The 17,490-nt window shown below is 42.7% G+C and overlaps 1 protein-coding gene across 1 annotated transcript; it reads right to left on the bottom strand.

Moving 5' to 3' along the window:
• Positions 1 to 2,233: 2,233 nt before the first annotated feature.
• Positions 2,234 to 15,853, bottom strand: LOC137380905 (protein phosphatase Mn(2+)-dependent 1K-like). Its single transcript, XM_068053311.1, has 6 exons — positions 15,444 to 15,853; positions 15,262 to 15,362; positions 11,380 to 11,542; positions 2,796 to 2,940; positions 2,576 to 2,710; positions 2,234 to 2,365 (listed from the first exon to the last, which is right to left on the bottom strand). The coding sequence occupies exons 1-6, from the start codon at positions 15,851 to 15,853 to the stop codon at positions 2,234 to 2,236; spliced, it is 1,086 nt and encodes a 361-aa protein (XP_067909412.1).
• Positions 15,854 to 17,490: the final 1,637 nt, after the last annotated feature.

The following is a 17,490-nucleotide window of genomic DNA, read 5'->3' on the forward strand; positions in this document are numbered from 1 at the left end:
CTAATGACTCACCATGGATAAATAATGTCAAGGAAAAAGAGAGGGTAAGGGATGTGACACACACCGAGTACAAGGCAGGCAAGAGCAAGATTAGGTAGAGATAAGAGAAGTTTAAAAAAAAAAAATGGACTGCAGAGAGAAATGGATATTAAATTCTGAACAAATTAAATTAAAAATATTAACTGGCACAAATAAAAAATAGGGAAGTAGTGATAGGAGTTAGTCTACGTAAAATGATACAGGAAAATATCACAGGCAATGATAGAGAAATGGTAGAAATATTAAATGATTACTTTGCTTCAGTATTTACCAGGGAAACAGATGGACAGGTCATCAGAGGAGATAAAAAAAAGAGATAATTGCATTTAAAATAAAAAAGGTGAGATATCAAATAAATCAATCTGAATGATAAAAGCCCTGGTCCAAATGGATTCCATCTGTGCATTTTAAAAGAATCTAGAGAAGTGATAGCAGAGGCATTTCTACACATTTTTAGTAACTTGTTAGAATAGAGTAAAAGTATAGGGAGATAAAACTACAGACTATTCAGCTTAACACCAGTGGTAGGAAAAATAATGAAATCCCAACTAAAAAAAAAGGTTTTAAAGAGAGTGACCATTAGGCAGTCAAGGAGAATCAGGAAGGTCTTGCAGGAGTCCATTGAGTGCATCTCACTCAAATGGTAGGGCTAGATTCTTGGGCCAAGTTCTGGGGAAGGTGGGACCTATACAAGACAAACGGGTTGCACCTCAGAGCTAGGACCAAAGTCCTTGCAGGGTGGTTTGCTGGTTCTATTGAGGGTTTAAACAAACTTGGTGTTGCGGTGGGGAAATGGGAACCAAGATGTAACATTAGAAAAGGAAAAATAATGTCTAACTAACTTGATTTGAGTTTTTGATGAGGTAATAGAGAGGTTTTCTCAAGGTAATGTGGTGCACATGGACTTCAAAAGACATTAGATAAAGTGACACATAACAGGCATGTCAGAAAAGTTAATGCCCATGGAATAAAAAAAGGCCATAAAAACCCCACCAATGTTTATTTCTAGAGGGATAGAATTGAAAAGTAAAGTTATGCTAAACTTGCATCAAAGCTTTTCTGGAGTCAAAGGAATTCTGAAGAAGGTCATTGATCTGAAACGTTAACTCTGCTTCTCTCTCCAGACAGATGCTGCCAGACCTGCTGAGTATTTCCAGCATTTCTTGTTTGTAATTTCAGATTTCCACCATCCGCAGTATTTTGCTTTTATTGTATCAAAGCTTGGTTAGACCATGCCTGGAGTACTATGTACAATTCCAGTCACCTAATCATAAAATAAAGAGATATAGAAGCATTGGGGAGGGGTGTTTAAATAATTACAAGAATAAATACCAGAACTGTGAAGTTATAGCTACCAGGAAAGAATGAACAGGCAGGAGCTCTTTTCTCTTGAGGTGGCTTAATGGAGGACTTTAAAATTACGAAAAGTTTTGATGAGTGGATACAGGAAAGAATGTTTCCTCCAGTTTTGCTCTTACCCACAAGTCATCACCGACATAAGATAGTCACCAAAGAAATCAAATACGGAATTCGGGGAAAGCTTCTTTACCCAGAGAGAGTGGTACGAATGTGGAACTTGCTACCACAGGGAGTAGTTGAAGTGAATAGTTTAGACATGCACTTGAGAGGAGGCTAGATAAGCACGAGGAAGGGAATACAGGGTTATGTTGACTGTTAAATGAGGTAGATAAGAGGACTGATTGGGCCAAATGGCCCATTTCTGTGCTCTATAGCCTATGTAACTGCACATTTGCCCCTCACCTGAAGCTGCTGTACCAACTGCTCATAAACAAGAGCAAACACCATTGTTATTTTGACAGGAAAATCTGGGTCACTAGCTCATTATTAGATGGATGCTGAGCTATAGTTACAAATTAACTTTGGCAAAGGTAATTCTCACTAGTTGATTGAAAGGATAGTCATCAGGACTTAAATAGAATGATCTGATGTCCAGTATAAAGAGAAATAATTGATGTGCATCATGTAATACTGTTATTTGCAAGATGACAAGCAATTCAGATAGATGAACACAATACATTACATTCTCAGTAACTAGAACTTCAACTTGTAGTTTATAGCAACAGGTTTAATAAAATCTAAAACCACAATAGTGGTTATAAATAAATACAACTACACAGCTTACAAATGGAGATCCAGATGAGCTTACAGGTGTTTTCCAACTTCAGTGCAGCACTCAGCTCCACCTGGAGCTTGCGACCATCATTCTTTGAAAACTTGTATGAGCAAGTGAGATATTGTATTTTCCCCATGCACCAAATGGCACAACCATGGTGGTTACATTATCTTGTGTTCCATACTGCAATGCCTGAAAATTACATTTTTAAAAATAATTAAAAATAGGCTACAGAAGTGAAGAGTATTAATTGATCCGCACTGGCACAAAAACTTCAGAAACTGAAACCGGTCACAATAAATATAGGTAGTGGAATTTATAATGTTAAAAGTTGGCAGCAACAGAACAGGAAGTCAGATTGTGCATGCAGAATTAAGATTTTTATCAGATATATTTTCTTGCCTGTTCATTTACAACAGCAGCAGCTTCTGATGGATCCTGGCATTTTTTCACAATATCACACAACTCTTGTGCCTCCATAATTCCACTAACTCCATCAGTAGTCAGGATCAGGAAACAGTCTTTTGCATGTTCCAACTAGTTAAAGATGTTAAGAACATAATAGCTAAGACTCAAAATGCTGTGGATAAGAAATATGCAACAGACCACAAATAAAGCTCACCTTCACTGTGTGAACTTCTGGTTGAGCAGTTACTCCAAACTGTTTGAGATCCACATCCCCAATGCTACGGGTCATGGCCAATCGACCATTCACATATGGATCTCCAGCACTATTCCAATTTATGAAACCACCACACTCCTTAATCCTTTATATAAAAAACTCAATCTTAATTTCAAGTTATACAATTTTTCAAGCAACATAATTTCAAAAATAGTAAAAATTACTTAAATATACAGCACTTTATTAAAAAAAACAATATTCATACATACACACTGACTTCAAATGGGCTAGTCATGCATTTTTTCTGATCCTTCACATCCTGCAGGTAACATTTATGACTACTGCCAGATTTAGAATAGAAATTTACAATGCAGACAATTCATCCTATTGTGTCTGTGCCAGCTTTTTCTACAGCAATTGAAAACTAGCTCGACTACTCTGCGTTTTCCCCATAGTCCTGTAACATTTGCTTCAGATAAGCATCCAATTTTCTCTTTAAAGGATACAATAGTTTCCATTTCAACCACTCTGCTCCAACACTAGAATGCCTTCCAACCTTTCTCCTCACTGATGAATTTAATTGACCCATGTCATGGACTCCCAACCAGAGGCTGTACTACATTAAAAACTTAATTTCAAAAACACTTCTGATTCCCCGTGGAGACCAACAAACGAAGAATCAAATTTACCGAACGACCCCACTAAAAAACAAAATGGACAAGATTTCACTTTATCAAACCAAAAGTTAGACATGAATTACCAGACAAAAATCAATCAGTCAAGATATTACAAATTACACATTCACCATCAGCTACAAAGATGGATCTCCGATTTACCAGTCAGTCCACTCAGCACTACATTATGGTCAGAGTTCTTCAAAACTCTGAAGTTCAAGTAGATCTCCAGATCCCTTCTTCCAAGATGCAGCTACCAATTCCCAACTGACAGTAGTTCCCCTTTAATCCCAAACTCCACAGGTACAGTCTTCACCAAAAAACAGTGTACTTCTCCAGAACCTTCTCAGATCTGCTCACAACAGGCTTGATGGTGTGGATCCACCAGTATTGCCTTTATCAATGCCCTTCAGTGACAATCCTGTGCACTGTATGGCCGGGGCTGGTTAATCAGTTTCTCTAAATAACTAACTAATCCTAGAGCCAGTTTTCACTTTTTTTTTTTTAAGACAAGCAGGTTGAAGAAAAACCCTTCCTGAGCCATCTAAGCTTAGATGGCTCCGTCTCCTTTTTATCTGGTTCCAACCAGTTTCAGTTCCCCCTGAAACCTTAAGTTTTTGGGTTCAATTTCTGTTAGGACAGTCTGTTCCAAAAAAAAACACTATCTTTGCATCTGGGTCAGTATACCAACGGAATACTTGACAAGTCATTTGTTCAGTGGGCAGCTCACATATGCTCCCTACGGTCCCGCAGACTCCATGATACATTTAGTACATTTCTGTAGCCTCCTCTGCTCCGGTGGAAACATTCCTAGAATCAACTACTTCAGCTAGTTCCCTATCCCTAGTATGCATGGAGTACAAAAGCAAGGATATTATAAGGATAAACCCAAAACACTGGCTCTGCCTCAACTGGAGTATTGTGTGCAGTTCTGGGGACCATGCTTTTAGGAAGGATATAAAAGGCATTAGAGAGTACAGAAAAGATTTACAAGAACGGTTGCAGAATGAGTTACTTCAGTTGTGTTGATAGATTGGAGAAGCTAGTGTTGTTCTCTTAAGTGAAGATTTAAAAGGGGAGATTTGATAGAAATCATGAGGGATCTGGACAGAGTAGATAGGGAGAAACTGTTCCCATTGGCGGAAGGGCAGAGAACACCAATTTAAGATAATTGGGAAAAAAAGCAATGGTGACGAGAAAAACCTTTTTTTAAAGAAAAACAGTGGTTAGGATCTGGAATGCACTACCCGAGAGTGTGATGGAGGCAAATTCAATTGAGGCCTTCACAAAAAAATAACACACTGGATAATTATCTGCAGAGAAAACTTTTATAGGGCTATGGGACTAGATGAGCTGCTCTTGCAAACAGCTGGCATGGACAGGATGAGCCGAACAGCCTCCTTCTGTGCTGAAACCTTCCATGGGCGGGATTTTGTTCCCAATCTGATGTCTGGCTCTGTGGAAAGGGGGTGGGGCTAGAAAATTGGAGAAGCAGTGGCCATCACTGAACCAGAAGCTGGGACTGCCAGGCCAAGTCTTCCCAGCGGTGGGGAAGCTCTGTGGCAGCCCCTTTGCTGCTCTGCAATGGGACCCAATTTTGCATAATAGAATTACATTTCTGCATTCAATTAAATAGAATTTGCTGCAATCCTACCAGCCTTTTCCAATCTGGAGCGCGATGTGCCTTCACTTTCCCATCTTTGATGAGCTGGCACCGAGGAAAGAGAGTCCTTGGTGCCTGCAAAAGGTTGGTAAGTAATGCCTTGCTCTTCAGTTTCTGCAGTGAACTCTGACATTTGCAATGAAGTTAAATCACCAAAAGTGAGGAGAGTTGGAACTCTGCATCTGTTTTTCATGCATTGGCAAGGAAGGGGGTGGAAAAAAAACTGGGAAACTGTATAGGTTGCTGTTCATGGTCCAGTGCAAGCAAATGAAATGATTAAATAAGTACGAGCCAAAGTTTTTGTGAAGCGTCATGCCACAACATACAGCTCATGCTGGAACACTGCTGAAGGAATTAAACACAAATCTGTGCCCAGATAGGAGAGAGTGACCTTTTGAAGGAACTCAAAAGGTGACTAGGAGCATAAAGATGGGTATGATCCACCGTGTTCCTGGATCCCCTAGCTGTCAGGAGGTATTTCTGCTGGAGGCAGGCCCAAGAGGCAGGTGCAGCCCACAAGGAATTTCCCAGACATGAGCAGCAGCAGCAGCCACAAACTCTCAAAGTAGCCCACACACGCCAGGAAGCCTACAGAACTCACATGACATACCTTCAGATGTCGGAGTGTCAGAAACGACTGCAGATGACCAGAGGGACCATTACACAGCTATGCACACTGCTGAATAATGACCTGTAACCAATTAGCTTTGGTGGTCAGCCTATGCCTGCGGGCCTCCAAGCGAATGTGGCCTTCAACATCTATGCCTGTGGATCATTCCAGGATCAACTGGCGACATGTGTGGGGTCTCAATCCACAATACATCATTGCATAAAAGGGAGGTCAGTGATGCTTTGTACAGGACAGCTGGTGGCCATGTCCACTTCAGGACAGACCCCAAGAGACAGGCAGAGATGGCCACTGGATTGGAGCCACTGAAGGATTCCCACAGGTGCAGGGCATCATCGACTACATGTATGAAGCCATCAAGATTCCCATGGAAAAACTAGCAGCCTTCATAAAAGAACTTTCACTCCATCAATTTCCAACTTGTGTGCGACCATAGGAAGCACTACCTGCAAGTGTGCCTGTTTCCCAAGCAACTGCCATGACTTGTTCATACTGCGCTAGTCCCAGCTGCAGCTGCTGTTCACGCCCCCCGCTCAACTTCAGGGGTGGCTCCTTGGGGATAATAACATGGCTTCTGACGTTGGTGAGGAACCCCAGCAATGATGAACAGCATTACAATGTCTGCCACTGCTCCGCCTGAGCTACCATTGAACAGGCCATCTGTATGCTGAAGATGCGTTTCCCCTGCCTCAACAGATTCAGTGGAGGCTTACAGTACACACCGGACAGGGTTGGACAGGTTAGCCTGCTGCGTTCTGCACAACATCATGGACCAGAGGGGGAAGGCCTGGCAGGATGAACAGGTATGGGAGCAGCACACATCCTCCAATGATGTGGACACAAAGGGCAACCAAGAACAACCACACATGGGAGCACAGAGAGCAGTGATGGAGGGCTGACATGGCAAGCAGCGAGCAAGGGAAGCAAGGCAATGACTGGTTCCACAATCCCTGAAGTTCAACACATGTTCTTCAGAAAACAAAGCAACATCCTGCATCTAGTGTGGCTCTGTCTCCATCATCTGTCTCTCCAGCATGACTGCCAACAGCTGAGCCATTGCCCATGTGACTTAATCAGTGCAGTGTCACATCGTGATTATTGGCATGGCAACGACGTTACTGCTTACATTGGCAGTACTGTCAGGCTTATAATGTAATGGAAAGACAATCAATCCACGGCAGCATGTGTTAGTCAGATAATAAAGGCTGATGATTGTCAGGACAATGCAATTAATAAAACTAGACATGACATATTCGTCTCACCTGTGAATATCCATACGCATCAAGGCATTTTTAAAACATTTGCAGGTGTTCTTTCAGTGTAACCCCTGCACTGGCAGCTGGACTGGAGGCTGACTAATCAGGATGCCCTTTGACCTGGGATGACGTTGGCAGCTGTCTTCTGTGCACCTGAAGCCTGGAGGGCCCTGGCTGCCTGAGGGCCTCCTGTGCCAGTGCAGGTCTGTCCTCAGGTGTCATGGCTGCTGGAGCTGCACTCACTGGCAGAGGGGCTGAGCTGCTGGTGTCCACTTTGATCACCCTGAGGGGAGACCCCAGATGTGGAATGCAGCCTCTCCTCCTCAAGGCTCATTGGAACCTCACTGCTCTCCAGAGAAGGACCAGGAGTGGGAACACTCTCCATGCTCCAGGTCCTTCTCTCACCCAGCCACTGCTGCATTGCAGTCATGCCCGAGTTGAGGATTTGCAGGTGATTGAGCATCTGTGGAATGCGGCTCTGAGGGTCGCCAACCTCTCAATGGAGGAGGCCATGCCCTCAAATGCCTGAGACACAGCAGCACTCATGGCATGGATGGGCTCCTCCACTGTCTGCTCAAGATGCTGCCTTACCTCTCCAACTCCAACATGCCTTGCACTGCCGGCAGCAGAGGCCCATCATCAGCCTGGGGCTCTGTCAGAGGCCTGGAATGTCTCAGCCAACTGCTTAGGCACGTGTGTGGTGCTCTCATCAGCTTGCGACCCGGATTCTACTGCCGATCGGATACCCATCAAGGGGAGAGTACCTGCGCTGGTGGAAGGTGCAAGGAGAGCCATGGGATGGTGCATCCTCTAAGTGTTGCTCATCCTCAAAAGGATGTCATGACAGCATAGAAGATGTAATTTTGAATCACTGTGTTTGGCAATAATCACTCTCATCAACTGGCACCATGAGCTCCACCTCCAAAACTGCACATGCTCCTGGTCTCCCAGCTAGTTCCAGCATCTTCTCTTCGGTATGTGATAGTGGCCTCAAGTCAGGCACCTCACCTCCGGTCCTGGCCAACTCCCTGCTGTTGTGGGCCTCTTCCGAAAGAGGAAGGATGCAAATATTGAACATTAGCAAACGTCAAGCACAGTTGTACCAACATGGGCACTTCAACACCTGGGGGATGCTTGGTCTGGTATACAGACTCACCCTGTCATGGGTCTGACATGCTCTGAGGTACCAACAAGGGAGACTTGATTCATATATGGAGCAAGTCACAGACCAACGATCCTCCCTGTCTCTAAAATGGAAATGGCACCCACATAGTGTCTTCCAATTTACACCGTGCAATATGGAAACGTGCCATTTATCTTTGACCCTCTTGCTGCATAGCACCCAGTCTTGTCAGGTGACCCCAGAGCTGTTCACCTCTTCAATCTCCAGCCAGGCTTGCTTGGTCAGGTGGGAGGATCTCTTCTTGTCATAACTGGGGAAAAGAACCTCCCGCCATTCCCTTGCAGTCTGGAGGAGAATAAGCAGGGAGGCATCACTGATTCATGGGGCCACCCTTGCTGGCACCTCAGCCACAAAGGTTGCTCAGTGGGGCTGCTTGCAGAGGTTGGGATCTTTTTTTTAAATAAATGCTTTCATGGGATGTGGGTGATGTTGGCTAGGACAGCATTTATTACCCATCCCCAATTGTCCTTGAAGAGGTGGCAAGCTGTCTTATTGAACTGCTGCAGTCCATGTGGGGTAGATACACCCACAGTGCTGTTAGGAAGGGAGTTCCAGGATTTTGACCCAGCGACATTGAAGAAACAGTGATATAGTTCCAAGTCAGGATGGTGTGTGACTTGGAGGGGAAATTGCAGGTCATGCTGTTTCCGTGCATCTGCTGCCCTTGTCCTTCTAGGTGGTAGAGGTCACACATATGGAAGATGCTGTCTAAGGAGCCTTGGTGCGGTGCTGCAGTGCATCTTGTAGATGGTACGCACTGCTGCCACTGTGCGTCAGTGATGGAGGGAGTGAATGTTTGTAGATGAGGTGCCAATCAAGCGGGCTGCTTTGTCCTGGATGGTGTTGAGCTTCTTGAGTGTTGTTGGAGCTGCACTCATCCAGGCAAGTGGAGAGTATTCCATCACACTCCTGACTTGTGTCTTGTAGATGGTGGACAGGCTTTGAGGAAATCAGATGAGTTACTCACCACAGGATTCCTAGTCTATGACCTGCTCTTGTAGCCATGGTATTTATATGGTCATGCCAGTTCAGTTTCGGGTCAAGGATAATCCCCAGGATGTTGATAGTGGGGCAGGGGGGGGGGGGGGCGGAATTCAGCAACTGTAATGTCATTGAATGTCAAGGGTGATGGTTAAAGATGGATCTCTTGTTTGAGATAGTCATTGCCTGGCACTTGTGTGGTACAAATATAACTTGTCACTTATTAACCCAAACCTGCATATTGTCCAGGTCTTGCTGCATTTGCACATGGACTGCGTCAGTATGAGGAGTCACAAATGGTGCTGAACATTGTGCTGTTATCTGTGAACATCCCCACTTCTGACCTTATGATTGAAGGAAGGTCATTGATTAAGCAGCTGAAGATAGTTGGGCCTCGGACACTACCCTGAGGAACTCCTGCAGTGATGTCCTGGAACTGAGATGAGTGAACAACCACAACCATCTTCCTTTGCACTAGGTATGAATCCAACCAGTGGAGAGTTTCCACCCCCTTCCCCTCACCCTGATTCCCACTGACTCCAGTTTTGCTAGGGCTCCTTGATGCCATACTCAGTCATATGCTGCCTTGATGTCAAGGGCTGTCACACTCGCCTAGAGCATGGCTACCCGACCAGACCAGATGACATGGTCCAGCATTCGGGCACAGGTCGGACACAGTGCTGCCTTTTGCTCAGGGAGAGAAAAGCTTCAAAATTTGATCAGCCAGGACGTCAAGGCAGGGAATGTGCATCCAGACTCCGCACTAGTCTGCAGTGAGCGAGTGAACGTCTCCATTCCATCCAAGGTAGAGCATAACCTTTTTGATATCATCAACTTAATTCTGGTAGTCAGGTCGGGTCGGGCGCAAGAAAAAAAAAACCAAAGGGCTTGAGCCAGGTCGGGTTTGGGTTGGATGTGGTTCTGTCGGGACCAGGTCAGGTTTCAATTGCGTACCCAAGCAGGCCTTTGCTCTCACCTCACCTAGAGTTCAGCTCTCTTGTCCATGTTTGAACAAAGGCTGTAATGAGGTCAGGAGTGGAGTGGCCCTGGCGGAACCCAAACTGAGCATCAGTGAGCAGATTATTGCTAAGCAAGTGCTGCTTGATAGAAGGTGTTGTTGACTGTGCTATCATTTTCACTGATTGAGAGTAGACTGATGGGCCAGTAATTGGTCAGGTTGGATTTGTCCTGCTTTGTGTACAGGACATACCTGGGCAATTTTCTACATTGCCGGGTAGATGCCAGTGTTGTAGCTTTACTGGAACAGCTTGGCTCGGGGCGCAGCAAGTTCTGGAGCACAAGTTTTCAACCCTAATGTCAGAATGTTGTCAGGGCCCATAGCCTTTGCAGTATCCAGTGCCTTCTGTCGTTTCTTGATATTACGTGGAGTGAACTGAGTTGGCTGAAGGCTGGCAACTGTGATGCTGGGGACTTCAGGAGGAGGCCGAGATGTATCATCCACTTGGCACTTTTGGCTGAAGATTGTTGCAAATGCTTCGGCATTCTCTTTTGCACAGACGTCCTGGCCTCCCCAATCATTGGGGATGGGGATATTTGTGGATCCTTCTCCTCCTGTTAGTTGTTTATTTGCCCACTTCCATTCACAACTGGCTGTGGCAGGACTGCAGAGCTTAGATCTGATCAGCTGGCTGTGGGACCACTTAGCTCCGTCTATCGCATGCTGCTTTCGTTGTTTGGCATGCAAGTAGTCCTGGGTTGCAGCTTCACCAGGCTGACACCTCATTTTGAGTTATGGGTGGTGCTGCTCCTGGCCTGCCCTTCCTGCACTCTTCATTGAAGACTCTAACACTTCTACAATGCTGCTGCAATGATTCTCACTGCAATGTAGGGATAGACTGAATGCAAGGCTAGCAGCCTTTTAAAGGTGGCACCAGCACCTGCATCAGATGACACTGTTCAAGGCCATCCCTACCACAGGATGGGGTGGGGGAGGGGGGCAGCTACCATGAATATGTAAAGTGCCCGCCTGCCACATAATTGCAGTGGCACGGGTCCTGTGGGGTCAGTCACCATGTTCCGTGCCCGCCTCTGCTCCTAGCAGTGGGACTACAAAATCTAGCCTTGTGATTCTATTGCCCTGATGAAGCTGCAGTGTAGATTTCATTAATGCCTTTTTTAAAGAAGGGGCTACTTGTGAGATCAGTTTTATTTTGAAAAATGTACTTGGGGTATAATCACCTTTTCTTTTCATCTCTTCTTCTTGGGGTATGATCTTCAGTTAACTGAACAGCTTTTCCTTCACGACAAAGGATAGCTGGACTATCTCCAACACTCGCAACTACAAGCTGAGTTTCATTCAACAAAACTACAGTTGCAGTTGTTCCTGATGATAGCAGTGCACCTGGAAGGATTAAAAAGGATGTGAACAAAACCAGTTAATTAGTTTACTATTGACCAATGATGTTTAAAATGACAAAAATAAATGTCTCATATCACAAGATATATCTCATCATAAGAGGATAGACTTTAAATTAAAGTATAAATTAAAGCCTTCAAAATTCAAAACGATCATTGGCGAAGTAACAGGGTAATTAAATGTCTTTTCACATAGCTTTTAGGCTAATTATTCCAACTTGTATTTAAATTAAGCTAAGTGGTACAACAGTAATAAGGAAAATTTTCAGTTAAATTAAGTTAGTGCTAAACCCCTCTCTATTAAATCATCTTTAATACAGAAGAGACTTCCTTATATTTAAGAAAGTATATTACAGAAAGCTTACAATCTGCATTAGGGTCATGCCACATTTAATACTCAAGTACAACCACTAAAAGGCACGAGAAAAAAAAGCGCTCAACTTAGAAACCAGATTTTTATTTTGATTTATGTGAGCATGCATTCAAAATTGACACATCCGCAAAACAGTCCATGTGCTATTAGTTTCACCATTCCGAGATTAGTTCTTTATCAAAATTTTCCTTCCACAACTACAGCTCAACTGATGGAGTTTTTAAATAATTAATGCATTTTGTTTGTAGTGGTGATTTGTTTTGCAATTCTTCATTTTTCAAAGCTAACTACCTGAAACAAAACTTTTGTTAATGTCATTGCCCATCCATATGGTTATACAGTGGATCCCATTCATGTGCATGATTAAGCCAACAGTAATAGTTTTGAAACAACTTACTAAAATGTGATTGTCCCCACTTGTAAAAATAAATACAAGGCAATCTGAACAGAAATGCTCAAAGAAAGAAGGATAAACTCACAAAGAGTTTACATGGTAATGTTTATAAACATTCGCAGTCTTCAGTAGCCCAGACAAGGAACGGCTAGACACCTTCAACCTAGATTAAAATATAAAAGTAGTAACAAAACCAAAAGCTAGGCAAAGCTCACTTTAAAACAAAAACGATTTGTCTGCCTTGATGTTCCATGCAACTTATTAGAGCATTATATTTCTTATGAAAGTGGATATGAATGATTTTGTTGTTGGCGCATTACAAACCAGACCAAGGTATCTACCAGTACAGTAGGCATAAGCAATCCTGATTAGCAAGTTAACTTTTACTGCAAGAGCTTTTTTTTTGAAAATTGGATAACAGATCAAGGCCAAAACTAGTCACAGAAGGACATATGCTAATATCACAACTGCTTGAATGATGGAAAGACGAGAAGCACTGTCCAAGCCAGTGATTTTTCTTTCCCTTTTAACAGAGTTCTTGTATTGAAATTTTTCCTATATTACCAGTGGTCACTGTGTTCCATCAACAAAAACATCGCAGGTTCATCAACATCTGAAAAGAGACTTTCAAAACTGGAAGATTAACAGTGCCATTTAATAAAACCCCAAAATCAAAAGGATAGTGAAAAGGACAGGTTGGAGACAAGAGTCAGGAATGCTGATGCTTGTCAGAGGTGCTATCAGTGTTAAATGGACTTCAAGCAATTTTCCTGAAAACTGCAAAATGCATTAAAAAAAGGTGAAGGAAAGGCATCAAACATAACAGGACAAAAACCTTCCAACATGGTGGAAAGTGAAAAATTGAGAATTAAAAGAACAGGTGTATGCCCATGTCCCTTCAACTCTCCACATTAGCTTCCTCACCTCCAAAGTGCCAATGATGTAGAAGTTCAGCCATAATCTACTGAATGCCAAAATGAGGCTCAAGGGGCCATATGGCCTACTCCTGCTCTTAAATTTTTATGTTCTAAATCATCCTTTCTGAACTCTTACACAAAAACTTTGAGAATAGCATCTCACCAGATCTTAGGGCCTAAGCAGCTGAATGGTGTAGCATTGGTGGCTATCCTATGAAAATCAGGGATATGCAAGAGGCCAGAGTTCGAGAAGCAGAGATCTCAGTTTGTAGGGCTTAAGGAGGTGACAGGAGATAGGGAGGGGTGAGGCTATTGTGAGATTTGGATTTTTTTTTTTTAAAAAAGAGGCATTGTCAAATCAAGAACTAATGTCAGTCAGTGAGCACAGGGGTGAAGGATGAATAAGAGATGAGAGTTAGGATACAGGCAGCAGATTTTTGGAAGACCTTAAGTTTATGGAGGGTGCAAGATGGAAGACTGGCCAGCAGTATTGGAATAGTCTAGTCTAGGTGACAAAGGCATGGACGAAGGCTTCAGCAGCAGATAAGCTAAGGCAGGGTCAGAGTCGAGCGACGTTATGGAGGTGGAAACAGATGGTTGTAATGGTAGAGTGCATGTGGTCAGAAGCTCATTTTGGGATCAAATATGACACCAGGTCTGAGAGACTGGTGATAACTCTGCATTTCTCCAGTTATTGTTACCCTAGCTGGATTTCACAATTTCCTCCATTTCAAATGCATGATCGCTGTCAGTAGATCATTTTTGTCCCAACAAGCAACTTACCCAGAATTACTGTCCGACGTAAAAGCTCCTTTGTTCACTAATTCTCCTCATCTGCCCATTGAATTCTTGTTCCAGAACTCTACCACAGTTCTAAGTGGCACCAGTCCCTGTTCCCAGTTTTAGCCTCATTGTAGATTAATGGCAGCAACCAAAGGAAGATCCAGATTTCATTGCTCACAACCTTCATATTTACTATATTATTCTTATAAGCATATTAAAAATCAATCATGCCATCAAACTGACATGCAGTGACAGTTGCAACTTGCTGGCCTGGGTGTCATGCTACCATATAAACTGGGACTGAACCTCCAAACCAAATTGCAAGAGATTCACATCTAAATTCTTAATCCAGTCTAAAACTGTGTACCTTGACCCACAATTCTCTTCAGAACAAATAATTCTTATAAAAAGTGCTTTCATTCTCAAAGTTTGAACTGAATTCTAATGGTACTGTTAACAATCAATAGCTGGAGTTATTAAGTATGTGGAAAGTTGGCATGTAATGCTAGCAACTTTAGGGCATTGCAATCACCAGCATGCAAAGTGCATAGGCCAGATAGTTTAGTTTGTGGGTATGATTCAACGATGTGAGACATGGTTTGTATTTGCTCACTAGAACCTGCAAAGAGATTGGAGAGCAAGTCTCCTGCTCCATTTTAACTAGCCCTTTGTCTGGTTTCTGCTTGGGTGTGGAGGTGGGGGTATAAAATAAGGATCATGGTTCAATCAATGTCCAATGCTTCTTTTGCTCCAATGATCACTTTGAAACAATATACAGCAAAGACAAGATTTATAAAAATGGGTTTTCAACAGTCAGCACTGAAGAGTGAAAAGCGGTATATACACTATTAATAGAAAATTACAGGGGTCAAAGGGCAATAGGAAAAATAAAGGAATACAAAAGCAGGCATGGGGAGCTTCCTTTTTCAGAGAGACATCGGTTCTCTGCTTGGTATCTCTCCAATGTTGTGAACAGGAGCACAGACTTGGAAAGAAACTTTTAAAAAAAAGTCTAATCTGAGGCTCAAACTGGAGTGCCAATACACGCCAAGGTTTTTTTTTATTTTAAAAAGTTGGCTTTGGAAATCCCCAGCAAACAAGTGACAGCATGTTAGAAATGTAATAGCATTCTAAATATTCACTCACAAAATACATGCCATTGTGTATTTATTGCAACTTATGGCACATTCCAGGTTTTAGTAACTGCCAAAATAAAAGTACTAGAACATGCAATTCACCTTCCCTCAAGCCATAAACATTTTGCATGAAGTCACTATCTATTTGCAGAAAAGAATTAAACAAGACATTTTCCAAATCTGCTTCAGTTGGTAGATTTTGCCTAAAAATAAAAATAACTTTTACTTGTTGCACTCAAGTTGGGTTTAAAATTCAACTAATTAGGAAATAGACAAATACTCACTGAATATAGTGTCCAATGTATTGGGAACAAACCTCAGCAGCATCAGTCCCTCCATGCCCATCAAAAACAGCAAAGCAGAATAAACCATCAGAAAGTTCAGCTATACTGAAACGATCTTCATTCTCCTTTCTTTTTCCAATCTGGTTTACACAGCCAATATTGGCAATCTTCAGTTTACACTGTCGAGCTGATATTCTAGGTGGTAGAACAATTGGGTCATCTAACCAAATGCCAAAGCTGTCCCAAGTTGGCAACTGCATACTTTTTTCAACTGCTGCCCAGTTCATTTTAGTGCTAATGGTGGAAAATGGACAACAGCAAGTCTTCTGCTGGAGACATACAAACTTAACTGTTTTATCAGCCACAAACCTACCATGTCGACAAACAAGAGATATTGCAAGCGTAGCCATAATGAAAGACAATTACAGAACTCTTCACAGAAACCTAGAGAAACAAAATGAAAATGTTATTTGTTTGACATCCTGATCTGAGCAATGTAAAATCTAAACTGTAATGTGAATGTAATTAGACTATGGCTTAGTACTGGTTACTTTAAAAAAAGTAAAGTCCATACCAAACCATAATAGATTCAACAATTAAGATTAAAACAAAAATTACCTAGAAATTGTAATTACTAGTGCACTAATCCAAAAATGCAGTGTAACAGTAAACATACAGACCAAATATCACACATCAGCAGCAACAATGTATAGTTTAAGGATACACTGCAGGCTTATGAATGAAATTCAGAATTCAACCCTCCAAATGACCAACTATTTCAACGAAATTGATCAGATAAATCTTGTATTATGACCAAGGTGTGTACACACTTACAGCCATCATACCCCAGATGACAGAATAAGCAAAGCAGGCTGCAGACTTATACTGGGTTTGCAAACAGGATATCTGAGCCACAGATCAACAAAATCACAACTGATCAGGTCCTTATCATTCTAATTAGCAAATGGGTATGAAAACCATCAAAAATGAGCAGTCAGGAAACAGCATGTAGCACAAAAGGGAAACCAATTAAAAATCACAATTTCCAGTTATCGATTAACAATGGTGGGGTTAATATATTGTCACCCTCAAGCGCAGCGATGAAAATACAAAAATAAACTGGAGTTATAAAAAAATTAGAACAATTTGAAAAAGACTGGTACATTTTTACCTTTAACAAGATGGAGCATGACAAATACCAATCTCCTGCACTAAACACCATGTCTAAGAACTAAAACTCATTAACCCCATCTGCATTGAAATGAGAGAGCTCATCGTACATGGATGTGAGCGATCCACAAAACGAGCTGAAACAGACACACTCAGACTCTACAGGCTGGATTTTGCTCTCAGCCAGACATCAGATTTCATCGTGGGGATGGGGAGAGCCAGAGAATTGAGCAGCAGTGGCTGCCATGGAGCTCGACTTTCTTGGCAGCACCTCCCCGCTCTGCAATGGAACCCTACTTTAAATATTTAAAATACCTCTTTGCATAAGTTTTAATTTAATTGCCCAAGATCTTCAGTTCCCAATTCTGAGCTCATGGTGCGTGAGTGCTGCACATTCACTTTCCTGTCCATGAGACGTTGCCGCCACTTAGGTGGGGAAGGGGTCAACTCTGCATGATTTGCATGGGGGTGCGGGGGAGAAACAGGGGGTCAACTCCGCATTGTGTGGAATTGCTTGCAGGGCTGGCAACCTTTTTAAAATGTGATACCATGAATGGGGTCACCAATGCCGCCTCCACCACACAATCTGGGGGAGGGGGTGCAGCCGCCATCAGTATGTTAAGTGGTCGCCCATGGCATATTTCTGGCGGCGCAAGTCCCATGCAGGGTGGCTGCCATTTTCTGTGCCCACCACCGCTCCCTGTGGCAGGACAACAAAATCCAGCCCAACATCTCCAGCTACACTTACTACAATAAGGTGTGGGCATCCCTCATCTTATCAAAATGGGCTGAGATCAGAAGCCATTGTATCATCCCTCAAGAACCAAAAGCCTAAAGTCAGATGGACTAAACTAACACTATGAATTTACCTTTAAAA

Source organism: Heterodontus francisci, chromosome 20 (assembly GCF_036365525.1).
Source record: "Heterodontus francisci isolate sHetFra1 chromosome 20, sHetFra1.hap1, whole genome shotgun sequence".
NCBI lineage: Eukaryota > Metazoa > Chordata > Chondrichthyes > Heterodontiformes > Heterodontidae > Heterodontus > Heterodontus francisci.

What these genes read in the sequence shown, in the direction of transcription:
- LOC137380905 (XM_068053311.1), bottom strand. Translation starts at nt 15,853, where the DNA reads ATGGCTACGCTTGCAATATCTCTTGTTTGTCGACATGGTAGGTTTGTG. An exon ending in TACATTGGACACTATATTCA is followed by an intron (nt 15,363 to 15,443) that starts GTGAGTATTTGT and finishes TTTTATTTTTAG; the next exon opens with GCAAAATCTACCAACTGAAG. An exon ending in TGTTTATGGCTTGAGGGAAG is followed by an intron (nt 11,543 to 15,261) that starts GTGAATTGCATG and finishes TAATCCTTCCAG; the next exon opens with GTGCACTGCTATCATCAGGA.